A 17,417-nucleotide genomic window follows, 5' to 3' on the forward strand; every position below is an offset into this window, starting at 1 on the left:
AAGTGGGCACATTCGGGGAGAAAGTAGGGTCTCGGGTGGGTGAAAGTAAGACCACTAGTGACAAGAAATAAGGGGGGAGAAGATAATGGTTTCTTGGGAGGGGAATATTTTGAGCTGGGAGAAATGCAAGGTGGGAGAAAGTATGACCCGCAGGTGTGCTTTTTACTGCGCATGGCTAGATGGCGCTTATTTTTTGCACATTATGGCACCTCGCATTTCTTGCGTTGTTTGCTTTGCACTGCAAGAAATGTTAAAAACTCGGAAGATTTGCACTGCAAGAAATATAATAAATCGGGGAGATTTGCACTGCAAGAAATGTAGAAAACCCGGGAGATTTGCACTACAAGAAATTAGCAAAAACCGAACCCCTGCCAGAAAGAGAAAGTCATACTTAGGTTCGGACGAACTGGACCTGATCACAAGTGGGGAAAGACATGCGATCCGACCGAAACCCCTATTTTACTTTCACATCCATGTCCGACATGAGTTCAGATATTTCTCCGCTCGCCCAGGTCATGCAATTCCTCGCCAATAAATAACTTTCATTTTATCGCTCGCTCCCACTTTTCGCAACCCACCGACCACTTTCTCCTCCGCGTTTTCATGAATTATTGCAAAAACTTGAAAACAAGTACGAAAAGAGGCAGGAAAACGAGAAATCTTTCTGCCACTGGATGTAATGCTGTGTAAGCAGTTACTGCTCGGAACGGATGTGCAGGGTGGCGTTTTTGGCAGGTTTTGCTACATGTAGAAAATGCTAGATATCTTGCAGGGTAAATCAAGTAATGCAAGAAATGCGAGGTGCACGAAACTGGGTGCGATAAATATGCGCCATCTAGCCACGCTCTGTATGAACCATTTACCGCGTAATTTCTTGCACCGTGCATTTCTCCCAGGTCAAAATATTCTCCAAAATATTCTCCTGCAAGAAACCACTTTCTCCCCGTTATTTCTACCAAGTCGTTACTTTCACCCGAAAAGAAACCCTGATGCCAATTTTTTGTCATACCTGCAAAAACAGGGCTATCTAGCGGGCAATCCCTATAATTCAATGTAGTACAGAGGGTGATCCGTTAGGTGGAGCGGAGTTTTTGTAGTGCACTGCAAGAAATGTGGAAAAGGTCGAGTTTCTTAAGAATTTGCTACATTTCTTGCAGGGCAAAGGCAAGAAAAGCAAAAAAATGAGAGGTGCAAGAAAGTGGTAAAAATAGGCGTCATTTAGCCACGATTCATACGAACTATTTACTGCGACAGGGCTTAATTTTTCCCACCTTGCATTTCTCCTACGTCAAAAATATTCCCCAGCAAGAAACCACTTTCTCCTCTCCGTCCTTTCTCTTCCACCCGATTACCTGCACCCGGCACACTGCCACCGATGTTTATACCCTTTTAAAATAAAATTCGTAAAATATCCTCACCAACAAAACTAAAAAGTTGGCCTGTTTTCTGTTTTATTTATTTCCAGGAAACTTATACCCTGACCGGAACTTACGTTTGGCCACGTCCGTCATCATCACTCAGGAGTTTTTAAAAAAGTGACCATGGGATGAATTTTTTTTACCCACGTGACATCATCATGGCGATGCTTTCGATATGATTGAGATTGTCCAGTACGATCGCCCGTGACCATGAAGACGGACGAAGTCAACGTCAACTATTTGAACGTCTCGTGTGACGAAATCTTCGACGTGGTGAAATGGAAGGACGCCAAAGTGCTGATTTCCCTCGTTATCCTCGCCTTCATCAATGTGGCCGTCATCGTGGGCAACTGTCTCGTCATTGCGGCCGTCTTCATCAGTACGAAGTTACGCACGGTGACGAATCTTTTCATCGGTGAGGAAATTATGAAAGAAATTTTGAATTTTTGCAAGCAGGCTTTCACTGTAGTTTTAAACAAATGTTGGACACCGAATTTTGGACGTCCGAAATGTCCAAATGTGACCAAAATAGGGTTACAAGTTCTTCATTACAGAATCCGTTAACGTGTAACTATTAATTTTGAGCAGTTTGCCCTTCAAAATTTTGATTTTAATTAGAAAATTTCTCCAAAGAATATATATGAAAATAAAAGTATTTTCAAATATTGTGGTATTACCAAAATGCTCGAAATGAATGAAAAAATGGAAGACTACACATAGATTTGCAAAAAAAGAAGAGCTTACAAAATTTTACCCCGTTTTTCAATGTTGGACGATGTTGGACGTCCAAAATTATTTTGTACAGTTTTGAAGGCTTTTGGACATTCCAAAACGAAAAACTGTTTTGGAAATGTAAATGAAATTTGTGTACTTTTTCAGTGTCTCTCGCCGTGGCGGATTTGATGGTGGGGATTGCCGTGCTTCCGTTTTCCGCGACCTGGGAAATCTTCGAAATTTGGATTTTTGGCGAAGTTTGGTGCTCTGTGTGGCTCGCGGTGGATGTCTGGTTGTGCACGGCGTCCATTCTGAATTTGTGCGCGATAAGGTAAGTGAACAGAGAACAAGTGCTATTTATATATGAATGAACGAGTCGTATTAATGGCGTGGAGAAAAATGGCGAAAAATGAAAGAAAGATGGCTTATTTTTTGCACATCTTTTCACTCCTGTAAAAAATCCCAAATTCTTGTAGGTGCTTTTTTAAAAATACCGAATATCCCCATAAAATATAATCAAGATAGAAAATAAAACAAAAAAATACTACATATAATTTCTCCATTGTTTTTCAGCAGGGAGAAAAAAATCCTCCAAATTAAATCCGGAGTCTTAACCCGGACTACTTCTTTTTCAATTAGTTTCCCAAATGTTTTTCCATTTCGTGAAATTCTACACTTTTTTCTTCTTCTCCTGCACTCATCTCAAATTAGGAAACGGATCTGTCATCCGTTGCTCATTTAAACGAAAAGAAAAAAACCTTCTTGTTTTTTCTCTCTGTTGAATTGGCATCATGATAAATTTGATCCTTTTTCCTCTTGTTTACTTAAAATTAGACATTCCATGATCAATCTTGTCGGATTATACGGTTTCCAGCAGGGATGGGCAAAAGACGGTGTCATAAAATACAGTATTTTGAGCTCCGTTCTTCCAAGGGTTTGGATTTCCGGGGCTGTCACAGCCACACAATGACCAGAATCTACTTATACAAAAGTAGAAATTTACGACGAAATTTACATTTTACCTCCGTCGAAATATATTATTTTTAGAAAATGGTGAAAATACGGAGGAAATTTATGCAGTCAGTTGTAACTTTGTAAAAACTGTGTTTTTATACCATAATTTAATAAAGTTAAGATAAAGAGATGCCTCCCTTGATCTAATGAAGTTTACAAAAATTTGTAAGCTAATTTACCTTCGAAATATGAGTAAGTTAAGGATTTTACGGATTTTATGATGTTACGAAGGCCTGCGTGAATTGTCTCGTTGTTTTCATGATTTTTTATAAGTAAGGCATTTTAACAAAAATAAAAAGAGTTAATTTCTTCGCAAACCCTGTATTTTCGTAGGACTTCTGCCTTTAGAACCGAGATTAACTTCCCATTTTTCCTCAGTATTTTGCCCATCCCTGATATTTTTCCAGCTTAAGAAATTATATCCGATTCATCATGAATGAAGGATTTCTAATGGATAATTTGAATGTAAATAATCTCGAAACTTTCTCCAGATCGGATATGACGTGAAGACAAAGATTTAATTTAATCCGGGTTGAAGTGCATACGTTTAAGTGATGCTTGATTTGATAAATGTGGAAAGAAAGTGATCCATTTGTGACTTTTCTTTGCTTGCAGTTTGGATCGCTACGTGGCTGTGACGAGGCCGGTGACGTATCCGAGTATTATGTCCTCGAGCAAGGCGAAACTCCTCATCGGCTGTGTCTGGGTTCTCAGCTTTCTCATCTGCTTCCCCCCGTTGGTAAGGTTTTTCAGGGAATTTTGTTTGGTTTCTGGGATACTAGAAATAAGCTGAGCAAGTTTACAAAAATCCATGCAAAAAAATTTTCAAAAAAATTGCAAATTGAGACTGATACGAATCAGAAACAAGACAAAAAATCTATCAAAAAAACCTGCCAGATTTTAAAATGTGACTGATACGATTCAGAAAGAAGGGAAAAATCCATAAAAAAATCTGAACAAAATGCAAATTGAGACTAATACCGTTAAAAACAAGGCAAAAATCCGTAAAAAAAAATCAGACAAAAAATTTCAAATTGAGACTGATATGACTGAAAAAGGCAAAAATCTATCAAAAAAGTCTGAAAAATTGCAAATTGAGACTACTACGATTCAGAAACAAAGCAAAAACCCATAAAAAATCTGAACAAAATGCAAATTGAGACTAATACCGTTAAAAACAAGGCAAAAATCCATTTAAAAAATCAGAAACGAAATTGCAAATTGAGACTGACACGACTCATAGTCAGAAACAGGGCAAAAACCCATTTAAAAATCTAAACAAATTGCAAATTGACACCACCCACAACCAGGGTTCGCTACCCCGGGTTTTTGTGGGTTGGGGTTTTTGGGGTTTTTGTGGGTTTTTGGGGTATCAAATCTCCGGAAAAACCCTAATGCTTAATGGGGTTTTTGCGGGTTTTTGTGGGTTTTTGTGGGTTTTTCCGGGGTTTTTGTAGGATTTTGAGGCAGATTGAAATAAAATCCCTTAAACTACTACGTAGATCAATGCTAATTAACTTTTCTGCTTCATCTTGAAATTTTGAGAATTTTCATTTGCGACTTGAATTTCCAAAAATCATAGCATATTTCCAGGTTTACATGTCAAACATGAATTTTGGATGTAACAGTCCAAATCAATGATAACGGTTAAAATTGCATGTTAAAATTGTATATTAAATTAGTTTTTCTCTAATAAATAATTTTAGAAATTCTGGTTCAACCTGCCCCAAAATCTACAAAAACCCACAAAAACCCACAAAAACCCAAAAACCCACAAAAACCCCAAAAACCCCGGAAAAACCCACGGGGTTGGGTTTTTCTACAAAAACCCCGGGGTTTTCCGAACCCTGCCCACAACAAAGTCACACGCATCAAAGCTATTCTCACTTTGCCTCATTTCTTTTTTTCCTCCTCCAGGTGGGCTGGAACGACCGAAAGCGAACCTATTTTCGCCAATTAGCCAATTTGACGACTACCCTGCCCACCTTTGACAGCACGGTGGACGAGGCCGATTCTGGCGCAGATATGGATTCCTCCTCAAATTGGATCCTCTCCGACAACAATGAGCCCTCCTCCACACCCGCCGAACCAGAATCCATGTACTACGAGGAGGAATGCACCTACACGTGCGAACTCACCAACGATAAGGTATCGTAGATAAGTGACGAGATAACGTTTTTCCTCCCTCTCTGTGTAAATATGGGGACAATCAATTTCTTGAGGAGAGATTAAATACATGTATGCATGCATTTCTTTCCCTACAAAGTAAAGAAATCCAGCACTTTTTTCTTCTTCCATGGGTAGGATAAATAGGCGATAAATAGGACGTAGGTGGGTAACCAGGGTGCAGTTTCGGGCGGGTGGGCTACTTTGTTGCAATGGAAAGCGAGAAATGGGAGAAATGCGAGGTGCAAGAAAAGTCTAGAAACTTGAGAGAAGTCTAGAAACTCAAGAAACTCAAGAAAAGTCTAGAAAAAACTGTAAGAAATTGCAAGCAAGTGGTAGAAAGTGCAACAAACTGCAAGAAATATGTATGAAATATGTTGAATATATATATTACACTCTAGAAACGCGCCCTATGAGGAAATAGGGGCGGGAAGGAGTTTTTTGCACTTTTGGCATTTCTTGCAGGTCAAAATAACTTACAAAAAACGCTTTCTTACCGTTATTTCTTGCAACTGGGTACTTTCTGGGTTTCCTTTCTTGCGGGTTTGCACACATTTCTTGCACTACGAAGGCAGAAACGCAAAAAACTGCAAGAAAGTGGGAGAAAGTGCAAGAAATAAACGTCATTTAGCCACGTGCCGTATGAACTATTTACATCGGCGGGGCGTAGTTTCTCCCACCGTGCATTTCTCCCAGGTCAAAATATTCACCTGCAAGAAACCACTTTCTCCCGTCATTTCTTGCAAGTGGTTCCTTACTTTCACCCGAAACCCTAGTCGGAATGTAATAGTGCCGCTGTGTGGTGATTATTATTTGACACATTTGCGACACATCCATCCATCCATCCATCATTCATTGCTTCACTTTGTGCAATTTGTTAGCAGGTAGAGAGACCAAATTTCCTTTGTGAACGGGCTCCTCCTCGACGAGCGACGGGCTGAATGACGGGAAGGAAGGAGATGATAATAATCGTGAAAAGATGATATACTTTTCGCCATCCTGCCCCAGCTCGTGGGTGGCAGACGACTTTTGAAAGAACAGGAATTCATCACCCTTCACAATGTTGGGAGGAAAGATGACAAAGAGTTGCCAGTTTATTAAGGGGTGATACCACTTTATGGGAATGCTTTGTCCGTCCGTTCGTTCATCTGTCTGTCCTAATATATCCATGATAGATTTTTTATTTTGGGATTCGGCCTCGAGGAAAAATTTGAACGGGTTTTTTGTAGAAATTTGGCCCAATTTTCTGACGGAATATTTTATGCACACTGATTTTTGCAGAAAATTATGCAGAATTTTGCAAATGCAGTTCTACCTTAGAATAAAATCCATAGAACTTTTCTGCATGATTATGTGAAAACAAATTAAGCAGAACAAAGTATGCATCCAGGTTTTGTCAATTACTGCAGAAATTGATACAGTCGTTTCTGATTTTGTTTGGGAGGAGTTAAGTTCTAAGATCACGAGGTCAAGAATGTCTAAATTTTTTTTGATGGTGTTACACGGACGGGACGGATTTGGTTTCACTCCTTTGCTACATTCGTTTTCGGTTGGGTTTATTTAATAAAAAAGAAAGCGTTCGACGCCAAAGTGAGTGAGTGAGTGAGTGAGCGGAAAGGAGTCGCATTAAGGTGGAAAATATCTACATATTTAGCACGTGATGATGGATTAGGTGGGCAAAATATTGACATGATTTCCCCAATAATGAAGGAGAGAAAGTTATTTACGGACCGGAATTTAAGCACGCTCAACTTCAATAGTGTTGCCGTCAATAGTGGCCGCGGAAGGGTGAGGGGACAGAGGGACAATGTCCCCACGATAGTTCAATGTCCCCATTATCTGTTAACCTTATATAAACCCGTCCATCCCCCCCATCCCACTATGTTAACGTCCCCCGATGTCCCCTTACAGCTTCCGCGGCCACTAGTTGTCATAATTTAATAAATCTACTCTTTTTATAAGTGGCCGCGGAGGCGTGGGGACAAAAGGACAATGTTCCCACGGTTGTTCGATGTCCCATCTTATATAAACCTTACCTACAATCCTAATGTCCCCCATATCCTCCCGGCTTCCGCGGCCACTGATTGTCATAATCTTATAAATCAGCATTTTCCATAAGTGGCCTTGGAAGCTTGAGGGGACATTGTCCCCACGGTTATAGATGTCCTCATCTTATATAAACCCCTCCCTCCTCCTCTACTGTCCCCCCATGTCCCCACCCCTTCCGCGGTCACTGATCTCCTCGCTATTCATCGACTTTTTTGTCCAAATCTATTCAACAGTCGAGTTCCCTCACCAAATAATAATCTCAGATTGGTCTCCCACTAATTGATTTCTAATTCGTGGCATTAATTACGGAAGCGGATGTGCATGGGAACTAATTAGAAATGTTTTCGAACAGGGTTACGTCCTCTACTCGGCGTTCGGCTCCTTCTTCCTCCCCATGTTCGTCATGCTGTTCTTCTACTGGAGGATTTACAAGGCGGCCGTGGAAACCACCAGGGCAATTAATCAAGGTATCGAGAGGAATTTGCAAAGTTTTCCTAATTAATTATGCCTGCCATGTTTGTGTGGAAAGGCATCGTGTAATTCTGGGGGGGGGGGTAATATATTGGGTAGAAATCATACAGAAATATACCCTATTTGGAGCTATGTGCTTGCCGGGGGTGTTATAACTGCCAAAAAAAGTTGAAATCCAAGTGGAGAAAGCAACAGTCGCATGAAATACGGGTTTTGTGGAGAAATTAACTTTTTATTGGTCTCAAAATACGTTTTAATCATGAAAATTGATGGCGTAAAAGTTAATTTCTTGACAAAACCTGAATTTTCGTATGACTGTTGCTTTCTCCACGTGGATTCTCGCCTTTTTGTGGGTGAAACAACCCCAGAAATCAAAACCTTGGGAAGAACCGAGCTCTCACTAGCTACTCTATTTTGAGAGTACTACTCTCAGAGTATGGAAATTCGTTACGCAGTCATTGCCAACTTAGTAAAATCAGTGCATTTTGTGCCCTGGTTTTACAAACTAAGGAGATGCCGCCCTTGATCTGGGAAAGTTTACAAAAATTTGTGAGCCAATTTTCCTTCGGGCTTTCCAAGGCCTGCGTGCATTGCTTCGTTGTTTTCTTGATAAAAAACAATATTTTGACACAAATGAAAAGTAAATTTCTTCACAAAACCTGTAGTTTCGTAGCCATTCGTAGGACTCACGATCAATGCCTCGGGTTTACTCATTAAGAGTTTGTAGGTTTACGGATTTTACAAAGTTAGCGTGAATTGCGATCATACATTTTGCCAACTTCTGGCAAAACTGGGCACATTTTGTGCAAATAAATGCACAAATCATTTATCAAATCAAATTAAATCAAATCAAATCATATCAATTTGTCAAATCACAATTTGACCAATGAATTACGCATGTTTTAGCAAACATTCCCCCGAATCGCTTCATCGGACATCCCCTCATAATTTTTTTCTCGAGTCATTTCCTATTTTTCATTTTTTTCCAGGTTTCCGAACTACAAAAGGTTCCCGTCTGTTGGGGACGCGTTTTGAAGAGCAGCGTCTCACCCTGCGGATCCACCGGGGGACGAGCCGTTCAGCCCAGCACCACCACCACCATCATCACCACTGCCCCTCCTCCCCCAAACCTATGATCTCATCCCCCAGCAATGGGAGGCAGCAGCAGCAGCAGCAGCAGCAGCAACAACTTCACAACAATGGTGGCACCCCCGGCGGCAACAATGGAAATGGGAACGCGGGTGGTGGTGGATCGGCATCTTCCTCCTCCGCGTTGTCCCGCATCCCTCGAAGCAGATCTCACGAACGGCTTAAAGTGCACCTGACTCCGCCACCTCGAGGTAAATGTGTGGGAAGGTTTTCAGGGGCCGCGGAAGCGCGGGGGGACAGGGGGAACATCGGAAAGATTATGTATTCCCCATATTAATAAGTGTATCCCCCAATGTTTTTGTCCCCACATCAACTTCCGTCGCCACTGCGTATGCTTTCAGGAAATCTTTCAAGCTTTTTTTTTGTTTTTACACCTGACAAAAGCGGTAAATATGTAGGAATTTTTAGGGGCGGCGGAAGCAAGGGGGACAGAGGGCAGAAATTATATGTTCCCCATGTTAATAAGTTTATCCCATAATGATAATGTCCACACATGTCCCCCAGCCACTGCAAATGCTTTCAGGAAATCCTGACTTGTTTTGTTCTTTTACACCTGACAAAAGCTAAAGTGAGATAAAAATCGGGTCCTCCATCTTCTCAGAAGTGTGTAGATCAAGATGACATTAGGATTTTGGCATGATTTCAGCATTTCTAAGTCGGTTCTGACGGGTTTGTTACATACATTTCTTGCAATGGAGAGGAGGAAATGCAAGAAAGTGGGAGAAAGTGCAAGAAATATGCCCCATTTAACCACTCGCTGTATGAAGTATTTACGTATTTACGTCGGGACGTAATCTCCGTACCTGTTCAAAAATTTAGTTGTCATTCAAAATTCAGTCATCCCGATTTCTGCGTGAAGTTTGTCACTCATATTCATTTGATTTCACTTCATCGGCCTTCATTTCTTAATTAGCCTCATGTGCTAAGCATAGGGTGAAAAATGAAAGTCCTTTCATTCACAATAATTCATCTGAAATGAGGGAATCCTTCAGTCATTTTCATTCAAATGAGAATTTCATTTTCATTCAGTATCATGATCAGTCATATCAGTCATATCATAATAATCAGTCAAATGAATGAAGGTGAACAGGTGTGGTAGTCTCTCGTACTTTGCATTTCTCCCAGGTCAAAATAAACCACTTTCTCCCCGTTATTTCTAGCAAAGTCCTTACTTTCACCCCGAAGCGAAACCCTGCCCAATTTTTTGTCACACCTGCAAAAAAGTGGAAATTCCAACTTTCTAAATATTTCTTCCTTACTTACTTACTCACTTTTTTGCAAATATATTCCGCCAAAAATTTCCATTTTTTAACAAACCTTGGAAAGTTTGACCCCCCGGAATGGAATTGAAAAATTGACAAGTCTCTCTCCAAACTCTGTCACGGAACAATCTGCGGGTTGGAGAAGTTTTCTGATTTATATTTTTTGTGGTGGGGAGAGAAAGCTAGCGCTGTAATGTCATCAGAATCAGGGGCCGCAGAAGGAAGGGTGTGGGGACAGGGGGACAATGTCCCCAGGGTTGAGAGATGTCGGCATCATCTGCCTATCTTATAAATATAAAGCATGAACTCACATATCATACAATTTTTAATGTCCCCCGATGTCCCCACGGCTTCCGCGGACACTGTCAGAATTCAGGCGACTCAAAAGTATGAACATGATACAGTGCCCGCGGAAGGGTTGGGACAAAGGGGCAATGTCCCCACGGTTGTTCAATGTTCCTATCATTGCCCATCTTATATGAAGCCGGAACTCGCATATCATACAAGTTTAACGTCCCCCCATGTCCCCACGGGTTGCGCGGCCACTGACCACCGCCATCGCCTTGTCCACTGTGTGGGTGGGTGGCGGACCAAAGTCATTTATTCCAGGGTGGAAATCTCGGTCGTAATGTGCAGACATATTTCTGCAGGGAGTGAAAGCAGGCGGAAAATGTGTTGCATTTCGTAACGAGATAATAATGGGATGGAGAGAGAGAAACGCCATGTTTTCGGGGTTTGCAAGGGTTTTGGTTTTATCGGGTTTGCTACATTTCTTGCAAGGGACAAGAAACCCAGGGTGCAAGAAACCGTAAGAAATATCCATCCCCTAGACTGCAAGAACGTTAGGTTATGCGCCATCTAGCCACGCGCCGCATGAAGTCTTAAGGGTCTATTGTATGCACGTTTTGAAGTTAAATTTTGTCTCAACTTTCCCTTGTTGCATATGTTTAAATGGCGACTTTGAAACGTGTCCATGTGTTTCTTTTAAATGAAGATTTTATGGCATCTAAAATAGATAACGTACAAAAAACGCACGGAGATGAACACCTTACAAGAAGGGAAAGTTGAGACATGAAAATTTAAATTCAAAGACCTCATGCAATAGGACCTTAATTTATCGCACCGTATCGTAGTTTCTCCCGCCTTGCATTTCTCCTCGGTCGAAATATTGACCTGTAAAAAACGACTTTCTTCCAGTTATTTCTTGCAAGTGGTTATGTAATTGCGTCGGAAACCCTGCTTTTTTGGAGTGGCACGCTTAGCTTGCCACGTTCCTCCATATTTGGCATGAATCCCATAACAAATGCAGCTCATCTCGTCTCATCGCATCCTCGGCGTCATGAGCGTAATCATGTCTGCATCGCATCGCCTGCCCCGACTGCCGGCCGCGACGCGACGAGAGACTTTCATATCCTCGCGTAATTCACATTCATAACTTTCCGTCGCCCTATAATAATAGTACTTACCCTTAAAAAAAGAAGTCAGGCGGAGGAAAGTTGGATACTTTTCATTGCGTCGCAGTGCCCGCGGAAGGAAGGGTGAGGGGACAGAGCGGGTGAAATGTCCCCACGGTTATGAGATGTCCCCATCATCTCCCCATGTTACTAAACCCTCCCTCCCCTATCCTGCAATGTTAATGCCCTCAGATCATACCTGTTCACTTTCATTCATATGACTGATTATGATGGAGAATGAAGTGAATGAGAATAAACTTCCTATGATTTGAATGAAAATGGGTGAAAAATTCAGCAATTTCAGATGAGTGACTGTGAATGAAAGGATTTCTCACTGCTTTCATTTTTCACCCTATGCTTAATACATGGGCGAAGTAAGAAATGACGTCAGATGAAGTGAAATGAAATGAGTTTGAAAGAAAATTGCTGAATGTGAATGAAAATCTTCAGTAAGAAAGAGGGATGACTGAAGTTTGAATGAAAAAAGGGTTTTTTGAACAGGTATGCCTCAAATGTCCCTATCATCTGTTCATATTATATAAACCCCCTGGTCCCTATCCTACAATGTTAATGTCCCCACGGCTTGCGCGGCCACTGTTGCGTGTGGTTAGGTTAAGGGGAAAGTTGCGTCGTGTTCGTGGTTGGAGAGGAATTGGATCAAAATGCAGTCATAAAGTGTGGAGGCAGTTTGAGGGAGAAACCATGGATGGGTAGATAACCTCCTAATTCCAACTTTTCCTAATGCCGATAACGGCATAACTTTCCTCCTCTCTTCTCTCCGAAAATAGACCGGAAACTGGCAAATGTTCGGGAGGATGGACATAGGCTGCGGAACGGAGAGGGACGAAATTTTGAGTAAGGAGTTTGATAGGATGAAAAAATTCTGTGGGTTTTGATTTCTCACACTTTTTCACGTTTCGTGCACCGAACTAGAAAAAAATAAGGAATGTAAGAAATACGCGCCACCTGGCGGATTACACTTTAGGGTACACTTAATTATTCGGATTTCTGCAAGATGGCGCTTATTTCGTGCATTTATTTCGCAAGAAATGTTAATGCAAGAAATTCTGCCTGCTAAAACCACATTTCTTGCAGGTGGTTTTTATTCACTGATTTCCCTGCGTACACTATTATGGTGGATTAGGGGAGTACTTAATTATACAGATTATCCACTAGATGGCGCTTATTTCTTTAACTTTTGCAAGAAATTAATGCCCCTAAAACCAACATTTCTCGCAGTAGTTTCCTGCATATAGTTTTTATTCCGAGACGATTATTGTCTCCACCTCCCATTCCTCGGCCTCTGTCCCAAAATGTGTAACTCTTTCCCCCTTCTCAAGCCCACTTCTGGGACTGTCCTTAAATCCCAGGCACGTTCTGATCTCCTTCTTCTTATGTATTTATTCTCCAAACTTTTTCTTTCAGGGAGCAGCAAACGGTCAGCCTCTTACCGAGCCCGGACCGGAAACAACCCTCCCGGACCATCGGGTGGGTCCACCTCCTCCTCCGCGAACGGGGGGCTGCGTCCCTGCCCCACCTGCCAAATGGGGGGTGGCGGAAGTCGGCGCGAGAAAAAGCTGTCTGAACGGCGCCAACGGCGACAGTCCGCCGACTCTGATTCGACGACCCCCTCGCCCTCACCAACTTTGGGGGGCGTGACGAAGTACGAGATCCTCTCCTCGTCCTCCGCGGAGGACGGGACGAAACCCAAACTTATCTCGAGAATGGGCAAGAGGAATATTAAAGCGCAAGTTAAGCGGTTTAAAATGGAGACGAAAGCTGCCAAAACGTTGGGTAAGTAAGTAAGGAAAGGATGAGACGACGGGTGGTGGTGGGGGTCATTTTAATAAATCATGAGAAACACCGAAAGCAAGCTGGGAGGGAGGGACGTGAGGCACGTGGGTATTTACGTTGGGTGGAATAAACGGGTATCAATTTCTCAGGGACCAGGAAAGTCGGACGGAATGAATTCTATTGTTTTTACGGATGAGCATGATCATATTAATCGTATTATTTGGTGTGGTGTCGTGCATACTCTAGTATTATTTTGGTGTGTCATCTAATTCGCATATTTAGTATCGCGGAAAATGGGGATAGTGCGATTTATGCAAATGAGATGACATACTACATAAGGTATTATTATTGGTTCGAAATCAGTCATACTCTAGAATTATTCTGGCGTGTCAACTCAACCTCATTTGCATGCTTTGGGACATTATCGCGGAAAATGGGGATAGTGAATGAGGTGATCCGTAACAATAATTTTAGAGTAGGTTGTTATTACTATTGGTTCGAAATCACTCTTCCAATGTAAATATAATCCGAATTGAGATTTTCTCATCTCACCCCGTGCATCTCATCGTCTAAAGCTTTCATATTTCTATAGATGCATCTACAAATTGTGACAAAATAAATACGGGTCACCACTCGGGTCCAAATTTGTACATAATTCCTAAAATAAATTGCTCATATTTCGCAAACGTCGCAGTAAACTACGCCATTAAATGAGACGGATGAAAATGTGAGACTCGGACTTTCTCTTTCACTTCCCAATCCACCTACGCTCGCTTTTCTGACCGCAATGACGACGAGGCAGGAGCGAAACCCTTTTCCCTCGTGTGCCTGCATAAAAGTTGAAAACACCCAGAATTCAAAACTTTTCTCTGTTTCCATTCCAATTTCCTGTCCGACGAGCCAATAAGTCTCATTTTGAGCGAGACGAGAGAGGAAGCTACGTACATACATATGCTCACCTTATGTGTCCATCCATCTATACGGGTAATATTCCCTGGAGAAATTATTTCACCTCGGGTAAAATGAACGGATAGTCCTTCCGTCCGACTGGTTTTCGTGTTTCTTTACCACGAATTGTTAGGTAGCAGTGGCCGCGGAAGGGTGAAGGGACAAAGGGACAAGGGTTGTTGGATCATCTGCCCATCTTATATAAACCCGGCCCTCCCCTATATCCATCCTAAAATGTAAATGTCCCCAGATGTCCCCACGGCTTCCGCGGCCACTGGTCGATTCGCCAAAATATCTATTCAGCCTTCGACACACCCACTGACCGACGGACGAAATAATTTGCATAATAAAACGTACGTAAAGTCGGATAGTAAAAAAAAATATACGGGATTTTGTTTTATATAACAGTTGAAAAACTTTTTTTTTGCGTAGTAAAGATGGAAATTAAGAGATAAGTAAGTAATAAAGCGTATGTATTCTTGGAAGAGTGCGAATTGCGAAAATTGGGTCACATTTTTCTGCGAAATAGTTTAAGGCAGAAAATTTCTTGGATATTAGTTGCATAAAAGTTTACGAAGAAAAATGTGGATACATAATTTTAAAGAAATCTCTTCTTCCGAGAAATGAGCCAATTTTCTGGTTAAATCGATGTTCGAACATATTCACGGAGAACTTAGTAACAGTAAAATCTGGAAATTCTCTAAACTTTTACAAAATTTTAGTCATATTTCGAACGAAAATTAGCTCCCAAAAAATTTTTGCAACTTTGCTCAGATCAAGGGCGTCCCCTTATTTTGTAAAGTTTGTAACATTATGGTACACACGAAACGCACGCGTTATCAAGCACTGCGTAATTGTCCCGTGAAGATAACGATTTTCTCGTAAAATCATTTAAATTTGGAGAAATTTGAAGAAGTTTGTATGTCAAAATGTAAGCATTTACACAGGAAAAAAAATGTTTTTTATGGCAAAATTGCTTTCTCTGACGATACATTTTTCAGCACAATCACGACTCTCAATTATGTAATCATGTTTTTAAAAAATTCCGAAAAAATACCACGTGCCCACGAAAAATTTACAACTTTTTAAAAACCATCAATTTTTATTAAATTGCTTAAAAATTCTTCTCTCCTTTTAGGAATCATTGTGGGAGGCTTTATCGGATGTTGGTGTCCTTTCTTCACAATCTACGTGATCCGAGCCTTCTGCGCCACGTGTATCCCACCCCTCCTCTTCTCAGTCCTCTTCTGGCTCGGCTACTGTAACAGGTACGCAGGGAAAAATAATGTATCATCAAACAAAACCTGAAACTATTTACTTACTTTCACCCAATCAAATCAAATCCAATCAACTAATTGGTCATGTTTTTCCCCTTCCAGCGCAATCAATCCCTGCATCTACGCCCTGTTCTCGAAAGACTTTCGCTTCGCTTTCAAAAAGATTTTGTGTCGCTGTTTCCTGTGCCAAAGGGAGAAGAAGCCGCAACCTCAAGTGGTCCCCATTTTCCTCTCGTCACTCGGCGACAGCGAGGGAAACAATGAACCTGAACAGGATGGATCCGACTCGAGATAAATGAATGAATAAAATCTGAAGTGGGGAGAGAACAAAGGAAGAAACATTTGTGTAGAGAAGATTGTCATCAGTCATCATTGGCGGCGGAAGACAGGGACAGGGGGATATTTCCACAAAAATCGTATAAGTTTCTCCCATTTTTGAGGTGAAAGTTTCAAAGTATTGCCGCGTTCTAGTGGTAAAAGATTCAGTTCGGTAATACCACGTGTTACCAAGCTGCATTACCAATCTGACCGTGTTTACTTATATGACCGTGTCGACCAATATGACCGTGTCGACCAATATGACCGGGTCGACCAATATGACCGTGTCGACCAATCTGACCGTGTTTATTAATATGACCGTGTCGACCAATCTGACCGTATCGACAAATCTGACCGCATCGACTAATCTGACCGTGTCGACCAATCCATTCCTCGTTCTCTGTCCTACCAAAATGAACACGTGGCATATAAGTACCACTTGTCAATAAGTACCTCCTCCTAACGTCCCCTTATGTCCCCCCCCCACCCCTTCCCTACTTCCGGACGCCAACAATTCCACTCCATGAAAAAGGATGAAAGGAAATGATGCTGAAAATCAAAGAAGCTTTTGATTAAACAAAAAGAAACTGGAGTAAATATTTGTATGTATAAACAAAAATATTTACAAATTTTGTTACACGTGTCAATCAATGCATGATTTTTTTTACTATTTTTTATTTTTACTTTGTTCTTGTTGGACTCATTTTTACTTATGTACTCAATTTAGTTCTTACTTGTGTGTAAGACAACTGTGATACAAATTAGTTAATTAATTTTAATTGTAATTAAGAGAAAGTATTTATTATTAAGGGGAGATAAATATTTAATATTCTTGTTAATTTACCGGGGTCACGTGTCATGTCATGTTATATATTTAAGCCAATTATTATTAACCGGATGTGTCCCGGGATTTATACGTTACGTTACGTTACGCTATTTATTTATTTAACACGATTTTGTATTCCATTATTTCACACGGATTTTGTCGTAAAAAGCTGACTCGACATGCGTCTTACTTTATATTGGATTATGCACCTGCAGTTATTCATGCATACGTAAAAGTCTGCGTGTGGAGAGAAGATCGAGTTATTTGGTTGAGCATGTATGTATGTGGCCAAATATATTTTTAGTCGTGTCGTAAAAGAGAAAGTTGTTTCGTGTTCTTTGTTCATTTCTGTTAAATAAGAAGGACACGACTAGAGTTGTACCTACGATGATGGTTTCCATTTGGCACAAATTTTCCCCTGTATATTTATGTATTTGCATAAATTTGCATGCATGCGGGACGAAAAATTCACCATGCACAGTAGCCGTGGAAGCTGTGGGGACTTCGGGGGGGGGATATTGCCATTGCAGGATAGGGGAGGGAGGGGTTTATATAAG

At 41.1% G+C, this 17,417-nt stretch overlaps 1 protein-coding gene across 2 annotated transcripts in view; it reads left to right on the forward strand.

The window, feature by feature from the left end:
- LOC110856938 (probable G-protein coupled receptor No9) overlaps positions 1 to 17,385 on the forward strand; it is a 62,441-nt gene extending 45,056 nt beyond the window's left edge. For both annotated transcript variants that reach the window (XM_022105523.2, XM_035857527.1), the window contains exons 3-11: positions 1,466 to 1,833; positions 2,298 to 2,463; positions 3,762 to 3,885; positions 5,064 to 5,294; positions 7,714 to 7,828; positions 8,822 to 9,172; positions 13,123 to 13,491; positions 15,578 to 15,707; positions 15,819 to 17,385. In XM_022105523.2, coding sequence (XP_021961215.1) covers positions 1,629 to 1,833; positions 2,298 to 2,463; positions 3,762 to 3,885; positions 5,064 to 5,294; positions 7,714 to 7,828; positions 8,822 to 9,172; positions 13,123 to 13,491; positions 15,578 to 15,707; positions 15,819 to 16,011 — 1,884 coding nt within the window. In that variant the 5' untranslated portion in view covers positions 1,466 to 1,628 and the 3' untranslated portion in view covers positions 16,012 to 17,385. The remainder of the gene's footprint in view (positions 1 to 1,465; positions 1,834 to 2,297; positions 2,464 to 3,761; positions 3,886 to 5,063; positions 5,295 to 7,713; positions 7,829 to 8,821; positions 9,173 to 13,122; positions 13,492 to 15,577; positions 15,708 to 15,818) is intronic.
- The last annotated feature ends 32 nt before the right edge of the window (positions 17,386 to 17,417 follow it).

The sequence above is a fragment of the Folsomia candida genome, unplaced genomic scaffold (genome assembly GCF_002217175.1).
Source record: "Folsomia candida strain VU population unplaced genomic scaffold, ASM221717v1 Fcan01_Sc017, whole genome shotgun sequence".
Taxonomy (NCBI): Eukaryota; Metazoa; Arthropoda; class Collembola; order Entomobryomorpha; family Isotomidae; genus Folsomia; species Folsomia candida.